Below are 16,154 nucleotides of genomic sequence, written 5' to 3'. Positions count from 1 at the left end.
ATAATTTGTTTGAGAGCAGCGAAGTATAGATTGGTCAGTAAAGGGTCTTTTGATTTCTACTTCCAGACGCGTCGTCATCGAGCTGGTTTGCCTGCACGCAATGTTGGAACTAACTCACGATTACATGGCTGTTCTTTGTGTGAAAAAGCCTTTGGGAGACAAAGCCTTTTAGATGTTCACATGCGTATCCACACTGGGGAAAAGCCTTTCAAGTGTTCCTACTGCGCTAAAGCCTTTAATCAATCAGGGGCAGTGAAAACTCATGAACGTATACATACAGGAGAAAAACCGTTTGAATGCCCGCTTTGTAAAAAGCGATTCTCGGATGGTTCAACTTTAAGAAAGCACAAGATTATGCATTTTAATACTAGTCTCCAATCTTACAATAAGCAATCCCCACAGTGATTTCACCTCGGTGGCTAATTTTGATGCGAGTTATCCCCTGTCTGTTGTCGTGGAATCAGCCCCCCCCCCCCACCTGGGACATCCTTTCACCCATGTATGTCCTGGTATAAATCCATCGTTGATAATGATATTTTTCAGAGACAAGCTGGATATATTTTGACCTGATGGCACCAAAAGTTTGGAGGATAGAAATCCATAGTAAAGTTTATACTTCATATCTGCATTTCTACTTCCAGATATTTGTTCACCATCCTTGGTATCAACGAAACGAGGATGGGCTCATGACCTGTACATTCTGCCAAAAGTTATTCAGTTCAAAAGGCAATTTGAAGGTTCATCTCCGCACTCATACTGGTGAAAGACCATACCAGTGTCCTTACTGTGGGAAAGCTTATAGTCGGAGACAGTCAATGGTGAAGCATGAAAGGACTCACACGGGAGAAAGACCATATCAGTGTTCTTACTGTGGGAAAGGCTTCATTCGGAAACAAGCAGTGGTTAAACATGAAAGGATTCACACAGGAGAAAAACCATTTGAGTGCTCACTCTGTGGGAAAGCGTTCTCTGAAAAGCAGCACTTAACTCGGCACTTTAGAATCCACACAGGAGAGAAACCATACGAATGTGGTGTGTGTGGGAGGACATTTTCTGATTCTTCAACCTTGAGGAACCACAAAAGAACTCATTAGGCATGAAACTATTGAGTGGATTTAGATTTTAGAGAAATATTTCTCCTAACAGAATGTTTTGATAGGCCTACTCCATTCGTTAAAAATATTTGAAAAAATTGAACTTAAATTTGAAAATGTCCACATACTAAATATAAAAAACAGTAACCGATTAAGTTGATTTTTCTCTTCTTTTTCCTCTAGTGCTTCATGTTTTGTGTTTGGGAGTTTTTAGGTGCATGCTAGACAGTCGGTCAAGTCAACTTGTCCAAAGGATTCTGCCTCATTTACCAGAGCTTTGTGGTCAGGGTGGTGGTCTTTGGCTAGTATTCCTCTCTATTCTTCATAAGAGAGCAGGCACAGAGCCCTAGAGCTTTGTGGTCAGGATGGTGTTCTTTGGCTAGTATTCCTCTCTATTCTTCATAAGAGAGCAGGCACAGAGCCCAAGAGCTTTGTGGTCAGGGTGGTGGTCTTTGGCCAGTCTTCCTCTCTATTCTTCATAAGAGAGCAGGCACAGAGCCCAAGAGCTTTGTGGTCATGGTGTTGTTCTTTGGCCAGTCATCCTCTCTACTCTTCATGAGGTAGCAAGTCTAAAGCACTCAAGCTTGAGTCTGGTCTTCAGCTCCATGTTTACATCAAGCAGATTCTTGTAAGCCAATTTCATTCTCTGAATGTGTTTCTTTACGCTCATTGCCCTGTTGGTAGTTGGTGTCACTTCTCCCTTCCTTCTCTAGTACTAAATGACGCATTTGATGAGTTTTTCGCCAGGTCAGTGATGGCTCTCCACGTTTCTACTTTCAGATGTCCGTTTCGGATCATTGGCGTCGACAGATGGGGGATTCCCTCATGGCCTGTTCATTCTGCAACAAGTTATTCACTTCAAAAAGCCATTTGGAGGTTCATGTCCGTGTCCACACTGGTGAAAAACCTTTCGATTGTTCATTCTGTGGGAAGAGTTTTCGTCGAAAAGAACATGTAAAGTTACATGAAAGGATTCATACGGGAGAGAGACCATATAAATGCAGTATTTGTGGGAAACTGTTCTCAGTTCAGTCAAATTTGACGGTGCATCAGAGTTCGCATTTCATGCCCTAATTGTCATTAGTGGTGTCAAATTTCTGATTTTAAGCAGATTTTGAGTTTGTGCCTTCGGTCCCGTTCCCCATAATGAATATCTACCCCAAAACACTTAACCCGTATGGAGGAATAATAACTCTACTGCCGCATTGTGTATAACTGCATTTCCATTTTCGTGGACCACCAGTAATTACGAACAGCGCACCCCTTTAATGGGTCTCTCCTTGTATATTTGCAGATCGGCCAGCATTCCTGGTCTCCTAGTTCGCTCGTTGAGTTCAGGGATCCTATCCAACTTGTGACGTGCACCTATTGTAATAAGTTCTTCGACAATAGAAATCTCCTTGAAATCCACATGAGGGTCCACACTAGGGAAAAGCCATTCAAGTGTTCTTACTGTGGAAAAGGCTTCGCTCAGAAGGGGAATCTGAAGACGCATGAAAGGATTCACACAGGAGAGAAACCATACGCATGTCAGATTTGTGGGAAGAGATTTTCTGACCCTACTGGGCTCAGAGCTCATAAAATTGTTCATTTGAATGTTAAAAACTGTTAGCGTGTTTGGAGAAATATGAATGTAGTCCTTCCACCCACCTGTACCGTGTAACGCTTTCTGTGGTGTCTCATGCCCAGCTCCACTTGTTTGGCTCAATGATACTTTTCCTTAAAACTTCAATCACAAATATATTTTTGATTTAACTCATTCTTTGCTCTCTGTAGGTATGGGAACTTTAAGGATTGGAGGAAATGTGCTTCTTTCCTGAGATCTGTTTGAAATACACACGAGTCACCCTTTTATAATGGGTCTTCTCTTTTCTATTTACAGATTTCTCGATATGGCTGGTCTCCTGGTTTGTGCAAAAGAGGGAACTCACCACTGAAATCTCTGTCCTGTCCTTACTGTAACAAGTCCTTCGATTCAAAGCGTCATCTTGAAATTCACATTCGTATCCACACTGGTGAAAAGCCATTCAAGTGTTCGTATTGTTGCAAGCCCTTTTCTCAGAAAGGAAGTATGAAAACTCATGAGCGCCTTCACACAGGGGAGAAACCATATGAATGTCCTGTTTGTAGGAAAAGATTTACGGACCTTTCAGGTTTTAGGCAGCATAAAACGGTTCATTTGAATCTTCTGTAGGGTTAACGCAGGAATAGAGGTTTTGATGGCTCACGTGAAAGTCCATGAAAGAGTCCATACCGGAGAGAAACCATTTTCTTGTGACATTTGTGGGAAAAGTCTTCTCCGAAGTCTGGCATGGCTGCCCACCTTTCTACAAACCTAAGACAGATCCCTAAATAAATCATGCACTGATGTGTAATAGTGTAGAACCTCTCTAAACGACATCCTTCAGATTGATGAGTTCTGTCTGTAATAGAGATACAGTGGAACCCCTGTATGACAACCAAGAATCGCCGGTCCCGAATGGTTTCCTCTCTAATTACCATGAAATATATTTTGAAGTTCAACAATTTTGGTGGGAAAACCTAATCATGCATTTTGTCAACGGATTTTCAACTTCACTAACACGACCACCCCGGTAACGCGACCATTCAACCTCGGTCCCTTGAGTGGTCGTGTTACCGGGGTTCCACTGTATGTCCCGATTAGAGGGGTAAAATTGAAAGACAACAACTAAATTTGATCCAAAAGTTCCCAGCAGCATGTTCGAACTCTGTACTTCTTTTTCTAATCTTTCAGGTTGGTCCAGGGACACATCTTAACTGATTTATCATAAATTTCCATCACTGAGGGCTGTACTCCTAACAAGGTCTTCCTATTTCTACTTTCAGTTGCATGAACTTGATAGTTTGGCCATGAGTGTTGTCTGTGAAGGACGTGTTTGCCCGTTCTGCGGAAAAGACTGCCGTAAAAACAGCGCGCTCAAGGCTCATATTCGTATCCACACTGGTGAAAAACCATTCAAGTGCTCCTTCTGTGGACGAGGCCACAGTCATAAGGATCAGCTAAAACGACACGAACGTGTCCACACGGGAGAAAAGCCGTACAAATGTCACATTTGTGGCCGAGCGTTTACCCAAAGTGGCAGCTTGAGGTCGCACATGGTTGTGCATATGACGCTGAAATGTTAGCGTCTCGCCCCTCGGCAGGAGGGGGATGATCAGCTTGTAGCTTGTGTTCTCTTGATCGGTCTTAATGGTTTCTTGACAGGGAGAGCACCCTTGAGAAAGTTTTGAAGGCACTTTCATTTCTGCAGATTTTGCGAAAATAGAAATTACGAAAAAAGAGTTTTTGATTTGAAAAACTGATGGAAATTTTGAAATCTTGAGAATTTTAATGGAAATTTAGTAGTTTTCAGTAGTTTTTAGGGTCACCTTAACAAAATTCCTGGTCAATTTCAAAGATTTTTTGTAAACGAGACCGGCACTACCCCTCTGCACCCTCTCCTTGAACCACCACTGATCTTTGTCCAAGCAGCATCATTTTACCTTCAAACTCTGTATCTTGACATATTCCAGGCAGATTAATAGATTTATCATAATTTTCCATCAAATTGTGAAATTCCTGATAGACTGATATTAAGTAAGAGGTCTTCCTGTTTCTACTTCCAGATATGTCAACTTGGTATTTGGCCTGATGACGTTTCTCGAGGAGTATATGCTTGCCAATTCTGTGGTCAAGATTTCCACAAAAATAGTGCACTTGAGGCTCACCTTCGTATGCACACTGGTAACAAACCGTTCGGGTGTTCATACTGTGGAAAGGCCTTCAGTGAAAAGCACCACTTAAAGAGACATGAGCGAATCCATACAGGAGAGAAACCATATAAATGTGACATTTGTCAGAGAGCTTTCAACCAGAGCGGCAGCTTGAAATCACATAAGTTGGTGCACTTGAAACCACCATCTTAGTGCCGGTATCTAAGAGTATCCAAGGTTTGTCATCTTATGGTTTGGGAACCCCTCGCACTCGACTATTGGTCAAGAGGTCCCTGGCTCCAACAGTTGGCCGGTCTTTGTCAAACTCATGAACTTGCCTTACTCTGAACCAGGTGTTTGAATGGGGACTGGTTGCTCAGGTTGCACCTCTGATTGTACATGTAGCTCTTCTGAGTTCTGAAAGGTTTCAGGAAAGGCTGGGTTAAAGTGTGAAGTCAGATGAACCTATACAGTACGGTAGTTGATATCAGACAACAAAAAAGTCAGCTTTTAAGTTTGACTTCTGCTTTTGGTGGTCGTCTCACTGATCACCACCAAAGCTGGTGCTCTTTCTTTCCACCTCATTTGATTTCATGTTACATTCAAGAGGGATTGCTCTGCCCTTGGCTTCTTGGAGGCTTTTACTGCTTTTAGGGTCAGGTTTCATGATACTATTTGGTCTTCTTCTTCTTCTTTGTCGGTTTGATGTCATTTCACAAGATCCACCCCTACTAATGAGGAACCGGCGCGATTTATCCGCCGCGTGGCGCTGCAATCGATCATACCAAAACTCTCCATTTCCAATGCATTATCATGTTATTTCTGAGCCCGAAAACGATCGCTTATTTTCGACCGATTTCGGCGACGTTTGCATCTTCCTGTTGTAAATCTATTGAGCTATCAGTTTCTTAAGATAATTTTGCGGAAAATATGCGCGATGCAAGTTATTGGGCACGTTTTCTGTTGTTGAAATCCTGTGCAAAAATGTAAGCAATGGTTTCCCGTGATTGACCTCATGCGACGTCAACAGACCAGAAAATGACGTCATGGCGTCAGAAGGTACGATCGATTGTGGCGCCGCCACTGGCATTTTTCTTAACGCCGGTTCCTCATTCTATAAATTTAGGGACTTTACATAGTTTTCATTTTCTGGTTGATTCAGGGAGATGGGTCGAACTCAGCTCAGATTGGCACCCGCCCTTGCATTGCATGATTAGGTAAAACTCCCAGGTCTCTCCTTGCATGAAGTATATAAGGTTCTTGATTTCTACTTTCAGATCATTGGTCCGTCTGATGATTGGCTGACGAACGTTTCTACACGATATAAGGGCTTTACATGCTCATTCTGTAGCAAAGTGTTACCGGGGAAACGTGACTTTGCATCTCACGTCAGAATCCACACTGGTGAAAAACCATTCAATTGTTCGTTCTGTGGGAAGAGTTTTCGACGCAATGATCATGTGAAGTTACATGAAAGGATTCATACAGGAGAGAAACCATATGAATGTCAGATTTGTGGGAAGGCATTTTCTGATCCTTCAGCTGCCCGAAAGCATAAAAAATTGGCTCATTTGAAAAATGTTCCTTTTTGAGGGAGTCAATGGTTTAAGAAATACAACCTTTCGTTTAGTTTCAGCTTCAAGTTTCCATATGTCCATTGGTACAATTTTGTTTTCTGTCTCTGGTCATTATCATGATCTGCTCGATTTGTAAATAAGAGGGCTTCCTCTTTCTACTTTCAGATACATGGCTGCACAGGTGGTTGGCCGGCCACAACTTTACCACGTTTTAAGCTATTTGATACTCAATGCTCATTCTGTCGCAAGGTCTTCCCAGGAAAAGCTTCCCTCGAATCTCACCTCAGAATCCACACTGGTGAAAAACCATTCAATTGTTCGTTCTGTGGAAAGAGTTTCCGTCGAAAAGAACATGTGAAGTTACATGAAAGGATTCATACGGGAGAGAAACCATATGAATGTCAGATTTGTGGGAAGGCATTTTCTGATCCTTCAGCTGCCCGAAAGCATAAAAAATTGGCTCATTTGAAAAATGTTCCTTTTTGAGGGAGTCAATGGTTTAAGAAATACAACCTTTCGTTTAGTTTTAGCTTCAAGTTTCCATATGTCCATTGGTACAATTTTGTCTTCTGTCTCGGGTCATTATCATGATCTGCTCCGTTTGTAAATAAGAGGGCTTCCTCTTTCTACTTCCAGATACTTGGCTGCACAGGTGGTTGGCCGGCCACAACTTTACCCCGTTTTAAGCTATTTGATACTCAATGCTCATTCTGTCGTAAGGTCTTCCCAGGAAAAGCTTCCCTCGAATCTTACCTGAGAATCCACACTGGTGAAAAACCATTCAATTGTTCATTCTGTGGGAGGAGTTTTCGCCGCAATGATCATGTGGAGTTACATGGAAGGATTCATACAGGAGAGAAACCATATGAATGTCAGATTTGTGGGAAGGCATTTTCTGATCCTTCAGCTGCCCGAAAGCATACAAAATTGGCTCATTTGAAAAATGTCTCTTTTTGAGAGAGCCACTCTTTGTAAATTCTATGTTACCTTATTTACATATCATCTCAATTCTATTTTTCAGGTTTCTGGTTCTTTGGATATTTGGCCTGCGATTTCAACTCATATAAAGGTCTGCCCGTTCTGTAAAAAACCCTTTTGCGGGAAAAGTGCACTAGAAATTCATCTCAGGACCCACACTGGTGAAAAACCATTCAAGTGCTCCTTCTGTGGGAAGGCCTTTAGCCGTAAACAACACGTAACGCTTCATGAGAGGATCCATACAGGAGAAAAGCCTTATAAGTGTGACATTTGTGGGAAGGCTTTTACTGATAGCTCTAATAAGAGGGCCCACTTGGCAAAATGTTTGCAGCAGAGGCACCTCTGACTTTCTACTTTTATGTAAAAACGCAACTGTTAACCATCAAGTCTTCACAAGCATTATATCTTTTTTCGCAAACAACATTGATTTTCTACACTTTTCACTTACATAGAAGACACTTCTTGGAAATTCACTTTACTACAAAATAAATGCACTTCAACTCAAAAATTTGCAACAGCTTTATGTGAAGTTGTCTTACTTTTACTGCCTACTTTTTCATTTTGTGTGTTTATAGTTTGTTTACCAACAGGAGTCATACTGAATAATGTATGGATGGAGTTACATTTTGTGTTAGTTTTGCTGCAAGACTGCAAAATTTGATTGTCAACGAAAGTGTTCCGGGTTGTGGTATTCATGTTATGGGAGATTTTGAGAAAGTTCTAAATAAAAGAAGGTGCGTTTTATGAGTTGAAGTTAATGATGCCCCTCTCTTTCTACTTTCAGATATTTGATCCCGGCTCGATCAGTCACAGTTCCCCAATAGCTTTACCACGAAATGCTGTCGCGTGTCCCATTTGTACCAAGCTCTTCATGAATAAGAAGGCATTGGAGGGTCATTACCGCACACACACCGGTGATAAACCATTCACCTGCTCATACTGTGGAAAAGGCTTCTCTTGGAAAAATCATTGGAAAACGCACGAGAGGATTCATACTGGAGAAAAGCCTTACAAATGTCAGATTTGTGGCAGAAGTTTTGCTGATAGCTCAGCGTTTCGGAGGCACAAGCTGATGCACATGAAGCTAACGTAGCTATGTTGGCCAATCCTCGCTTGAACTTGACCAGTTTATTGTATATTTGTCTTGTTCGACATCTGCAGCTCTTTGTTCGTCGTTTCTAACCCAGGGTTTGAAGTTGATCTTCTGTAATGCCTACAATCTATAGTAGATTTAAACCTTTGATTCCCAGTAGCTTTAATACCTAAGCTTTACCAATTGCTTTGTCAGTGATGATTCCTCTTGTGTGGACATTTTTTCAGGTTTTCGCATATCTGGCAGTTCTTGGAACTGGCAGTGCTTGGAGGTGTCGGTTTCTCCGTTCTTATGTGTTACATGTGGCTTGAAATCCTTCTTATCACTCGTGGCTTGAGATATGTTGTATTGTCACTCGAGGCTTGAAATCTACTTTGATCAACTTGCTTGGCTTGAAGATGGCTGTATTGAAATAGGCTGTTTTCGTTCACTTGTGGTTTGAGAGCGGCTTTTTTTAGGTTTGGGGCTAGGAAACCGGCTAACAAGTTCCAAGTCGGACACTAGATGTAGTTTACCAGTTGTGTCTTGTCAAGCATGTATTATTCATTGGATAGTAAATCATCTTTCAAGTAATAAAATCTCTCTCTTCTGTCTACTTCCAGATGGTGCAACATCTGTCCCAGGCCGGTTTTGCTGAATTGGAAATTCCTGGAAACTACGTTGTTTGTCCTTTGTGCAATAAAATCTTCATGTCAAAAACGGCTTTGGAAACACACAAGAGAATACACACAGGAGAAAGACCATTTAGATGTCTCGACTGTGGAAAATCGTTCACACAGAAAACCCATTTGAAGACTCATTCGAGGCTCCACACCGGCATTAAGCCGTATCACTGTCAAATCTGTAACATGTCATTCTCTGATAGTTCTAACTTTCGGAAGCATAAGTTCATTCGGCACAATCTGACCTCCTGATTGTTTCACCGATCGTATCATATAAGATTTAACTTTCCTGTTGCGATGTCAGTGATAACTGTTTATGAAGCACAGCTCCTGGATTTACTCGATTTTGATAAGATTTTGATAAGTTGGCAGTTCAAAATGGTTCTGTTGCTTTTAAAATTTCTGTCCCGTCCGTGTATTGGTCCAGATTTTAAATTCTCTGCATGAATTTTGTTCCCTTTGCCAGAGTCTCAACATGCGCCAAAGGCCTACCAGTTCGTGTCATGTTTAACCTCATCAAAACCCTGATTGGTACACTTCAAACAGATTTGTGGTAAAGTCTCATACTACTCCCTTGGTCTGTGGATTCATACTCTTATTTTGCTTTGCATGGACTCCTTGTAGAATCAGTTCATTTTCCCCCAGCCATTGGGCATACATCACAATTTCTAGCAACTACGTGTAGGTCAGTGGATTTGATTCATGCCATTGTTTGGCTTTGCACAGACTGCTTGTATAGTGTTTTTCATATCGTTCAGTTGAACTCAGGAATGTGACCAGATCACCTTTACCATATATTGACTATGCCGACATTTTCCAATCTTGTTTCTCGGCTCTGAAGGGAGTTCCACTTTCTACTTGCAGATCTATGGTATGACGGCTTACGAGTGCTCGCATTGCCATAAAGTCTTTGGAACAAAATTCAACATAGATCGGCATCTAAGGGTCCACACTGGTGAAAAGCCATTCAAGTGTTCGTACTGTGGAAAAGCTTGCAATCAGAAGGAAAATCTTAAGAAGCATATCCGAACACACACGGGAGAAAAACCATTTGAATGTTCGTGTTGTTTTAAAACCTTTTCAGATGGTTCGACTCTACGATCACATATGGTTCATGTACACAAAATGTTCCCTCCCAAAGCAAAGACATTCTAGGTCTTGTGTGTGTTACCAGGACAATATTTGGTCATGGAATATCAGTGTTCTTGCGCTCTTAGTCCTCTTGTGGTGGTTAGTTCATAGCTCTTCCTTTGTCTACTTTCAGATGTTTCGGTTGTCCGCTGGTCGGCAAGTTGAAGGACGCAGTGGTTAGTTCATAGCTCTTCCTTTGTCTACTTTCAAATGTTTCGGTTGTCCGCTGGTCGGCAAGTTGAAGGACGCAGTGGTTAGTTCATAGCTCTTCCTTTGTCTACTTTCAGATGTTTCGGTTGTCCGCTGGTCGGCAAGTTGAAGGACGCAGTGGTTAGTTCATAGCTCTTCCTTTGTCTACTTTCAGATGTTTCGGTTGTCCGCTGGTCGGCAAGTTGAAGGACGCACTATGTGTTTTGTCTGTGGAAAACTATTTCCGACCAATGCAAGATTGGAAAGGCACATGCTTATCCACACTGGTGAAAAGTCATTCAAGTGTTCCTACTGTGGAAAAGGTTTCAAACAAAAAGCTCACTTGACGGGCCATGAACGTATTCATACAGGAGAGAAACCATTCACTTGTCGCGTTTGTGGGAAAGCTTTCGCTGATAGTTCTAATAGAAATGCTCACTTGACTGTTCATATGAATTTCTCGAAGTCCTAGCAAAAAGCTCACTCGACAGGCCATAAATGTATTCGCACAGGAGAGAAGCCATTTATGTCGTGTTTGTTGGAAAGCTTTCTCTGATAGTTCAAATAGAGATCCTCACATGACTGCTCATATACCTTTTCAAAGTTATGACAACCCTTTTAGATCACTTTCAGGAAAAGTTGCGGCTTGGAACATTGGTTCTTTTGCTTACTTTGTGCCGTGGTGGCGGTGTACCTCTGTCTACTTTCAGATGCAGGCCAGTTATGGTAAAGTCCTTGATCTTTTGCAGGAAACTTGACATGCGGTTCTAGGACTTACTATATCTTGTGTACTTTCTCCTCTTGTGGCTGTTGGTTTATGGGCGTTCCTTTGTCTCCTTTCAGATGCGTTGGTTGTCGGCTGATTCAAGAAAAGTTGTTGGTTGTGGTGGGCCTCTGACGTGTTGTGTTTGTGGAAAACTGTTCTCCACCAAGACAGATGTGGAAAGGCACATGCGTATCCACACTGGTGAAAAACCATTCAAGTGCTCCTTCTGTGGTAAAGGCTTCAAACAAAAAGGTCACTTGACGAGGCACGTCCGCGTCCATACCGGAGAGAAACCATTTCAGTGTTGTCTTTGTGGGAAGGGCTTCAGTGATAGTTCACATAGGAAGACGCATATGATAAGTCATATACCCAAATCATACTAGGAAAGGCTTTACTTAGAAAGGCAGTATGAAGGTTTGTGCTAGGGTCCATACTGGAGAGCAGCCATTTTATTGTTCTATATTCTATTGCACACATTTAGGTAGTGCAGGCTTCAGTTGGAGAGGTAATTTGAGTTTTCATTGAAAGATTCACACAGGAGAAAAACCATATGTTTATCAGATAGGTGGGGAGTGTTTTCCAAATGCTTACGAAATACCAAGGACATTTTGGGAATGGTAAAAGCTTTTTTGTTCTTTTCAGGAAAACCATTGGGTCTGTGATCATGATTTTTTTTGCTTACATCCTCCTCTTGTGGTTGTTATTTCATGGTTGTTTCTTTGTCTACTTTCAGATGCATTGGTTGTCTCGGGGTTGGCGAAGTGGCAGTGATGGTCGTCGACCAGTGTGTGACCTTTGTGGTAAAATCTTTCCCACCAGGACCAAAATGGAAATTCACATGCGTATCCACACTGGTGAAAAACCATTCAAATGTTCTTATTGCGGAAAAGGCTTTGCTAAGAAATGCAATTGGAAAGTTCATGAAAGGATTCACACAGGAGAGAAACCATTTGTTTGTCATGTTTGTGGTAAAGGATTTGTGGACCATTCTAACTTACGGAAGCACAAGGTCACTCACTTGTACATTCACAAGAATTAACAGCAGTTTTTCCATCAGTTACAGGAACAATTAGCAACTATTTGGTCTTGAACATGGATTTTCTTGTTCACTCTGTCCTCTTGCGGTTGTTTATAGTTCATGGTTGTTCCTTTGTCTATTTTCAGATGCCTTGGTTCTCGGTCGGTCCAGGAGCCGGCTTTCATGACATTTTTAGGATATTTTAAGTGAATTTCACACTAGCAATACTGTGCTCCTCCTCCATTTCCCCAGGCCTCGGTTGGTATCAAAGCAATTGATGAAAATAAGACAAGTTTATGTTTATAGTCTGATGTAATCAATGGTATAGCCTTCACTCAAAACTCATGAGCAGATTCACACAGGAGAGAAGCCATTCATCTGTCATATTTGTGGGCAGACGTTCTCTGATAATTCAAATAGAAATGTTCACATGTTCTTTCACATGACTACTCTATGCCCTGGCGGTGTTATTGTCAAGATGAAGGCCTGGTCAGCTTGTCTGTTGACTTGTTTTCTTCAAATGGCAGACGGCATATTTCCTTGATCTATATTCATACTAGGATGGTCCAATGTTTTCAGTCGCTTCGAGTATGATGAGCTCAGGTTTCAGGTCAAGTTCCAACTTTGCCAAATTGAAATACTTGAATTTGCTCTCCGATACATGTATTTCTCTCAAAATTGTTTCCAGGTTATGTCGTCATTTTAAAGTGTATCTTTTGCTTGTTGTGCGTGAGACGGCAATTCGAATTGAATATAACATCCTTGTTTCTGGTTTGTTGCCAGGTCTTAGTTATCAAAATTCAATGAAATATCCGTGGTGTGGAGAGATAGTTCTGTGAAGAGTTCAGACATCGTGTTTCCAGCGTGAAAGGCCAATTTACCGAATTTAAGTTTCATTCTTGCAAAATATAGCCTATCTATCATTGCTGTTCATGTCAAGTTTTATTTTTCAGAACAAATCTATGTCCAGTTCTATTTCATTGCTATTATTCATATCGTAACACTATGAAGTTCTATCTGTACTCAATAAATTCCTGATAAATATCCCTTGTCTATTTTCAGACCACATCCATCATTTCCGCAACAAAACTTGGAAGTGTACAAGGAGTGTTCAAGTGTTCTTGGTGTAATAAGACCTTCCAAGCAAGACTTTTGCTAGAAGCTCATCAGCGTATCCACACTGGTGAAAGGCCATTCAAGTGCTCCTTCTGTGGTAAAACCTTCACGCAGAAAGGCAACTTGAAGAAGCATGTTCGCGTCCATACCGGAGAGAAACCATTTCAATGTCCTGTTTGTGGGAAGGGGTTCAGTGATAGTTCACATAGGAAGACGCATATGATTAGTCATCTATCTAGATAGAGATAGGTGAAAAAGGCAGTTTGAAAGTTGATAAAAAGATTCCCTCAGGAGGGGACCGTTGGTATTGTGATTCTTCGGACCTGATGATGTGGGGCTGGATTCGTTTCATTCTGCTGTGGCTTGTTCGATGCTTTAGGTGGTCAATTCAGTTCTCAGTGAAATTCTTGTCAATTTTAGAAACTGTATGCTTTTTTTCAGTGTCTACATATCCGAGACTGTTTGTCACTAGTCGGTAGCCAGCCCAAGTTCAGTATTCTATACAAAATTTTCAGATCTATATTCACATCCAATTCATCCTTGTTAATGTTTTTGTTTGGCTGGTTTAGTCCATTCTTCATTAAGCCTAGGCTGGAGAAGTATTGTCCATAGAATCTGTGTTCTTACAAAAGCATTCAGACCTTCCTGAGGCGAGAGAGCTGTTCACTACCTCGTCTCCCCTTTTGCTTGTACTGTTGGAGGGCGTTCAGTCTGACAGGTCAACATGTTGGTTTTCAGGGTAATACCTAGTGGGTCTCATGAATCAAATGAAACGGACTCTGGTCCACAAGTCTATTATTTGTTTCTTTGTTTTCTTGTATTATTTCCTAATTTCAGCGTCGATTATAAATATTCTGAAAGACCAAATCTTTGTGATCTGTTTAATTTCAGGTTCTGTGCTTCATAATCATGTTTCTTTTAAATCAGTCGTTAGATTATTGATTCTAATGTGTTCCTCCCCACCTCACAGACTCGAGTTGGTAAGGATTATTCCTGTAAATTTTGTACAGATGTATTTGTAAGCCAAGGACACTTAGACGTGCATGAACAAATCCACTCTGCTACAAGGCCATTTCAGTGTCCATTTTGTAAGAAGACCTTCAGTGCAAAAAGTAATATGAATGTACACATGAGGCTCCACACAGATATCAGACCTTTTCAATGTGTGGAGTGTGGCAAGAGGTTTAACAGGAGCACACATGTGATCTGTTCTAGCAAAACCAGTTTCATGTCGCACATAAGATGAGCCTAGACGACACCAGGACATAATAGAAGAAATTGATGTCATCAGATTTCTCAAAAGGCAGACAATAGTGAAATGAACAAACAGTCCGTCTCAACCTACCAAGCTCAGAGCGACGTGTGCCTGGTTTGCTGGAACGGCTCACACATTTGAAGACTCGTGTGTTTACTCATTGTTCGGTAACTCATTTTGAATTGAGTGTTGATCGGATTAAAGCATTAATATGTAATCAACATCATCAAGCATTTACATGTATCATTATATAATTCTTTGTCTTGTATTTGTTCATTGTTCATAATATATGTAAAAAAGAGTAATTCATAACCATTTTTGTTCACTGCCCCTCTCAAGTTTTCGGGGGAAGGATTCTGTATAACGTGTAAAACGTTGCTGTGAAGTCGGCCTAAAAATGAAAGCCAGAATTTGTTCATTGTTCATAATATATGTAAAAAAGAGTAATTCATAACCATTTTTGTTCACGGCCCCTCTCAAGTTTTCGGGGGAAGGATTCTGTATAACGTGTAAAGTGTTGCTGTGAAGTCGGCCTAAAAAAGAAAGCCAGAATTTAAAGATGTTTATAAAAGGTCTCCATCATTGGCTGATGAATTAGTTAAGAAAAAAGGCAAATTTTGTTTTCGGGTGGGAAGAGGAAGAAGCGATTTTACTGCAGCTAGAAAATTTCTGTGGTTTTCGTGGTCATCCAGTCTTCCCTGCAAGGCCTTGATCTCATCACTATGCCAATGAGTTGGCTAGGCCCTGTAGATGGAAGACTGGATCACTACAACATCCAAAATGTGTTTATTTGTATTCATGTTAATACAACTGTGCCAGGTTTGGCCAGCCTTTTTTTATGTCTTGGTGCTCGTATCCGCAATTTGGCTCCAAACCCCGAAGTTTACATTTTCGTTTTCGGCCCAAATAGATTTTGGGTGTGATCCTGAGTCAGCTTGTTGGCGGAGTTAGTCCTACCTTAGAGAAACCGGATGCATGCCATCCTGAGATACAGGTTTTTGATACTCCTACAACGTTTGAGATGTGGAGTGTATTTAAAACCACTGATTATGTCAGGATGTGTTTCCCTGAGCTTAATCTTCAACAAGTCCATGTAGTTTTAACACCTTCAGCGCCCCTTTTCAGACCCCCAGAAAAAAAATGTATAAGAGGTGGCTGCATAAGGTCTTTTGCAGTAACTTCTCCAAGACAAGGTCTTCTTGAATCAATAGAGTTATGTTAGCTACACTCCTTTATTTAATATTATTTTATTTTTTGGTTGAAAAATGACCATAATAACCCCCTTCCCCCGACCTTCATATTTTGTTATTCAGTGGTTTGGTCTTTTCAGTTCCTATCTTGCCCTGAAGATGGCGATGGTGTAGTTCTTTCATGAAGTCCATGAGACTCCGATAACCAGCTCAAAGAGGGGGCTTTGGCTACGTAGATCTACGTGGTTCGGCACTGAAGGTGTTAATCTGAACATGATGTATTAACAGCCTCATTATATCATATACTTTATAACATTGTAACAATACTTTGTATATTTTGCTAGTAAATAAAGTTTCATTTCCAGTATTGT

The 16,154-nt window shown here is 41.1% G+C and overlaps 3 protein-coding genes across 3 annotated transcripts; all 3 read left to right on the top strand.

Moving 5' to 3' along the window:
• The first annotated feature begins 518 nt into the window (after window positions 1–518).
• LOC135488618 (zinc finger protein OZF-like) lies at window positions 519–5,383 on the top strand. Its single transcript, XM_064773262.1, has 5 exons — window positions 519–1,034; window positions 2,389–2,623; window positions 2,977–3,038; window positions 3,942–4,214; window positions 4,641–5,383. The coding sequence occupies exons 1-5, from the start codon at window positions 570–572 to the stop codon at window positions 5,019–5,021; spliced, it is 1,416 nt and encodes a 471-aa protein (XP_064629332.1). The 5' UTR covers window positions 519–569; the 3' UTR covers window positions 5,022–5,383.
• Window positions 5,384–5,846: 463 nt separating this feature from the next.
• Window positions 5,847–8,471, top strand: LOC135488617 (zinc finger protein 253-like). Its single transcript, XM_064773261.1, has 6 exons — window positions 5,847–5,867; window positions 6,086–6,196; window positions 7,022–7,315; window positions 7,359–7,699; window positions 7,939–7,955; window positions 8,098–8,471. The coding sequence occupies exons 1-6, from the start codon at window positions 5,847–5,849 to the stop codon at window positions 8,454–8,456; spliced, it is 1,143 nt and encodes a 380-aa protein (XP_064629331.1). The 3' UTR covers window positions 8,457–8,471.
• Window positions 8,472–8,475: 4 nt separating this feature from the next.
• Window positions 8,476–16,154, top strand: LOC135488616 (zinc finger protein 665-like). Its single transcript, XM_064773260.1, has 7 exons — window positions 8,476–9,355; window positions 9,983–10,095; window positions 10,383–10,425; window positions 10,614–10,832; window positions 11,282–11,469; window positions 11,938–12,004; window positions 13,270–16,154. The coding sequence occupies exons 1-7, from the start codon at window positions 9,059–9,061 to the stop codon at window positions 13,579–13,581; spliced, it is 1,239 nt and encodes a 412-aa protein (XP_064629330.1). The 5' UTR covers window positions 8,476–9,058; the 3' UTR covers window positions 13,582–16,154.

Source organism: Lineus longissimus, chromosome 5 (genome assembly GCF_910592395.1).
Source record: "Lineus longissimus chromosome 5, tnLinLong1.2, whole genome shotgun sequence".
Lineage (NCBI taxonomy): Eukaryota > Metazoa > Nemertea > Pilidiophora > Heteronemertea > Lineidae > Lineus > Lineus longissimus.
This window is presented reverse-complemented; position numbering and strand designations above follow the sequence as displayed.

Bases quoted from the DNA above. Each gene is read 5' to 3' on its own strand.
- LOC135488616 (XM_064773260.1), top strand. From the start codon at position 9,059: ATGGTGCAACATCTGTCCCAGGCCGGTTTTGCTGAATTGGAAATTCCT. The intron at 9,356-9,982 runs AATCTGACCTCC...TTCTACTTGCAG, and splicing joins AGCATAAGTTCATTCGGCAC to ATCTATGGTATGACGGCTTA. The intron at 10,426-10,613 runs GTTAGTTCATAG...GTCTACTTTCAG, and splicing joins GCAAGTTGAAGGACGCAGTG to ATGTTTCGGTTGTCCGCTGG.
- LOC135488617 (XM_064773261.1), top strand. From the start codon at position 5,847: ATGACGTCATGGCGTCAGAAG. The intron at 5,868-6,085 runs GTACGATCGATT...TTCTACTTTCAG, and splicing joins TGACGTCATGGCGTCAGAAG to ATCATTGGTCCGTCTGATGA. The intron at 7,316-7,358 runs GCTCATTTGAAA...GCCACTCTTTGT, and splicing joins CCCGAAAGCATACAAAATTG to AAATTCTATGTTACCTTATT.
- LOC135488618 (XM_064773262.1), top strand. From the start codon at position 570: ATGGCACCAAAAGTTTGGAGGATAGAAATCCATAGTAAAGTTTATACT. The intron at 2,624-2,976 runs GTCAGATTTGTG...TTCTATTTACAG, and splicing joins AGGAGAGAAACCATACGCAT to ATTTCTCGATATGGCTGGTC. The intron at 3,039-3,941 runs GTCCTGTCCTTA...TTCTACTTTCAG, and splicing joins AACTCACCACTGAAATCTCT to TTGCATGAACTTGATAGTTT.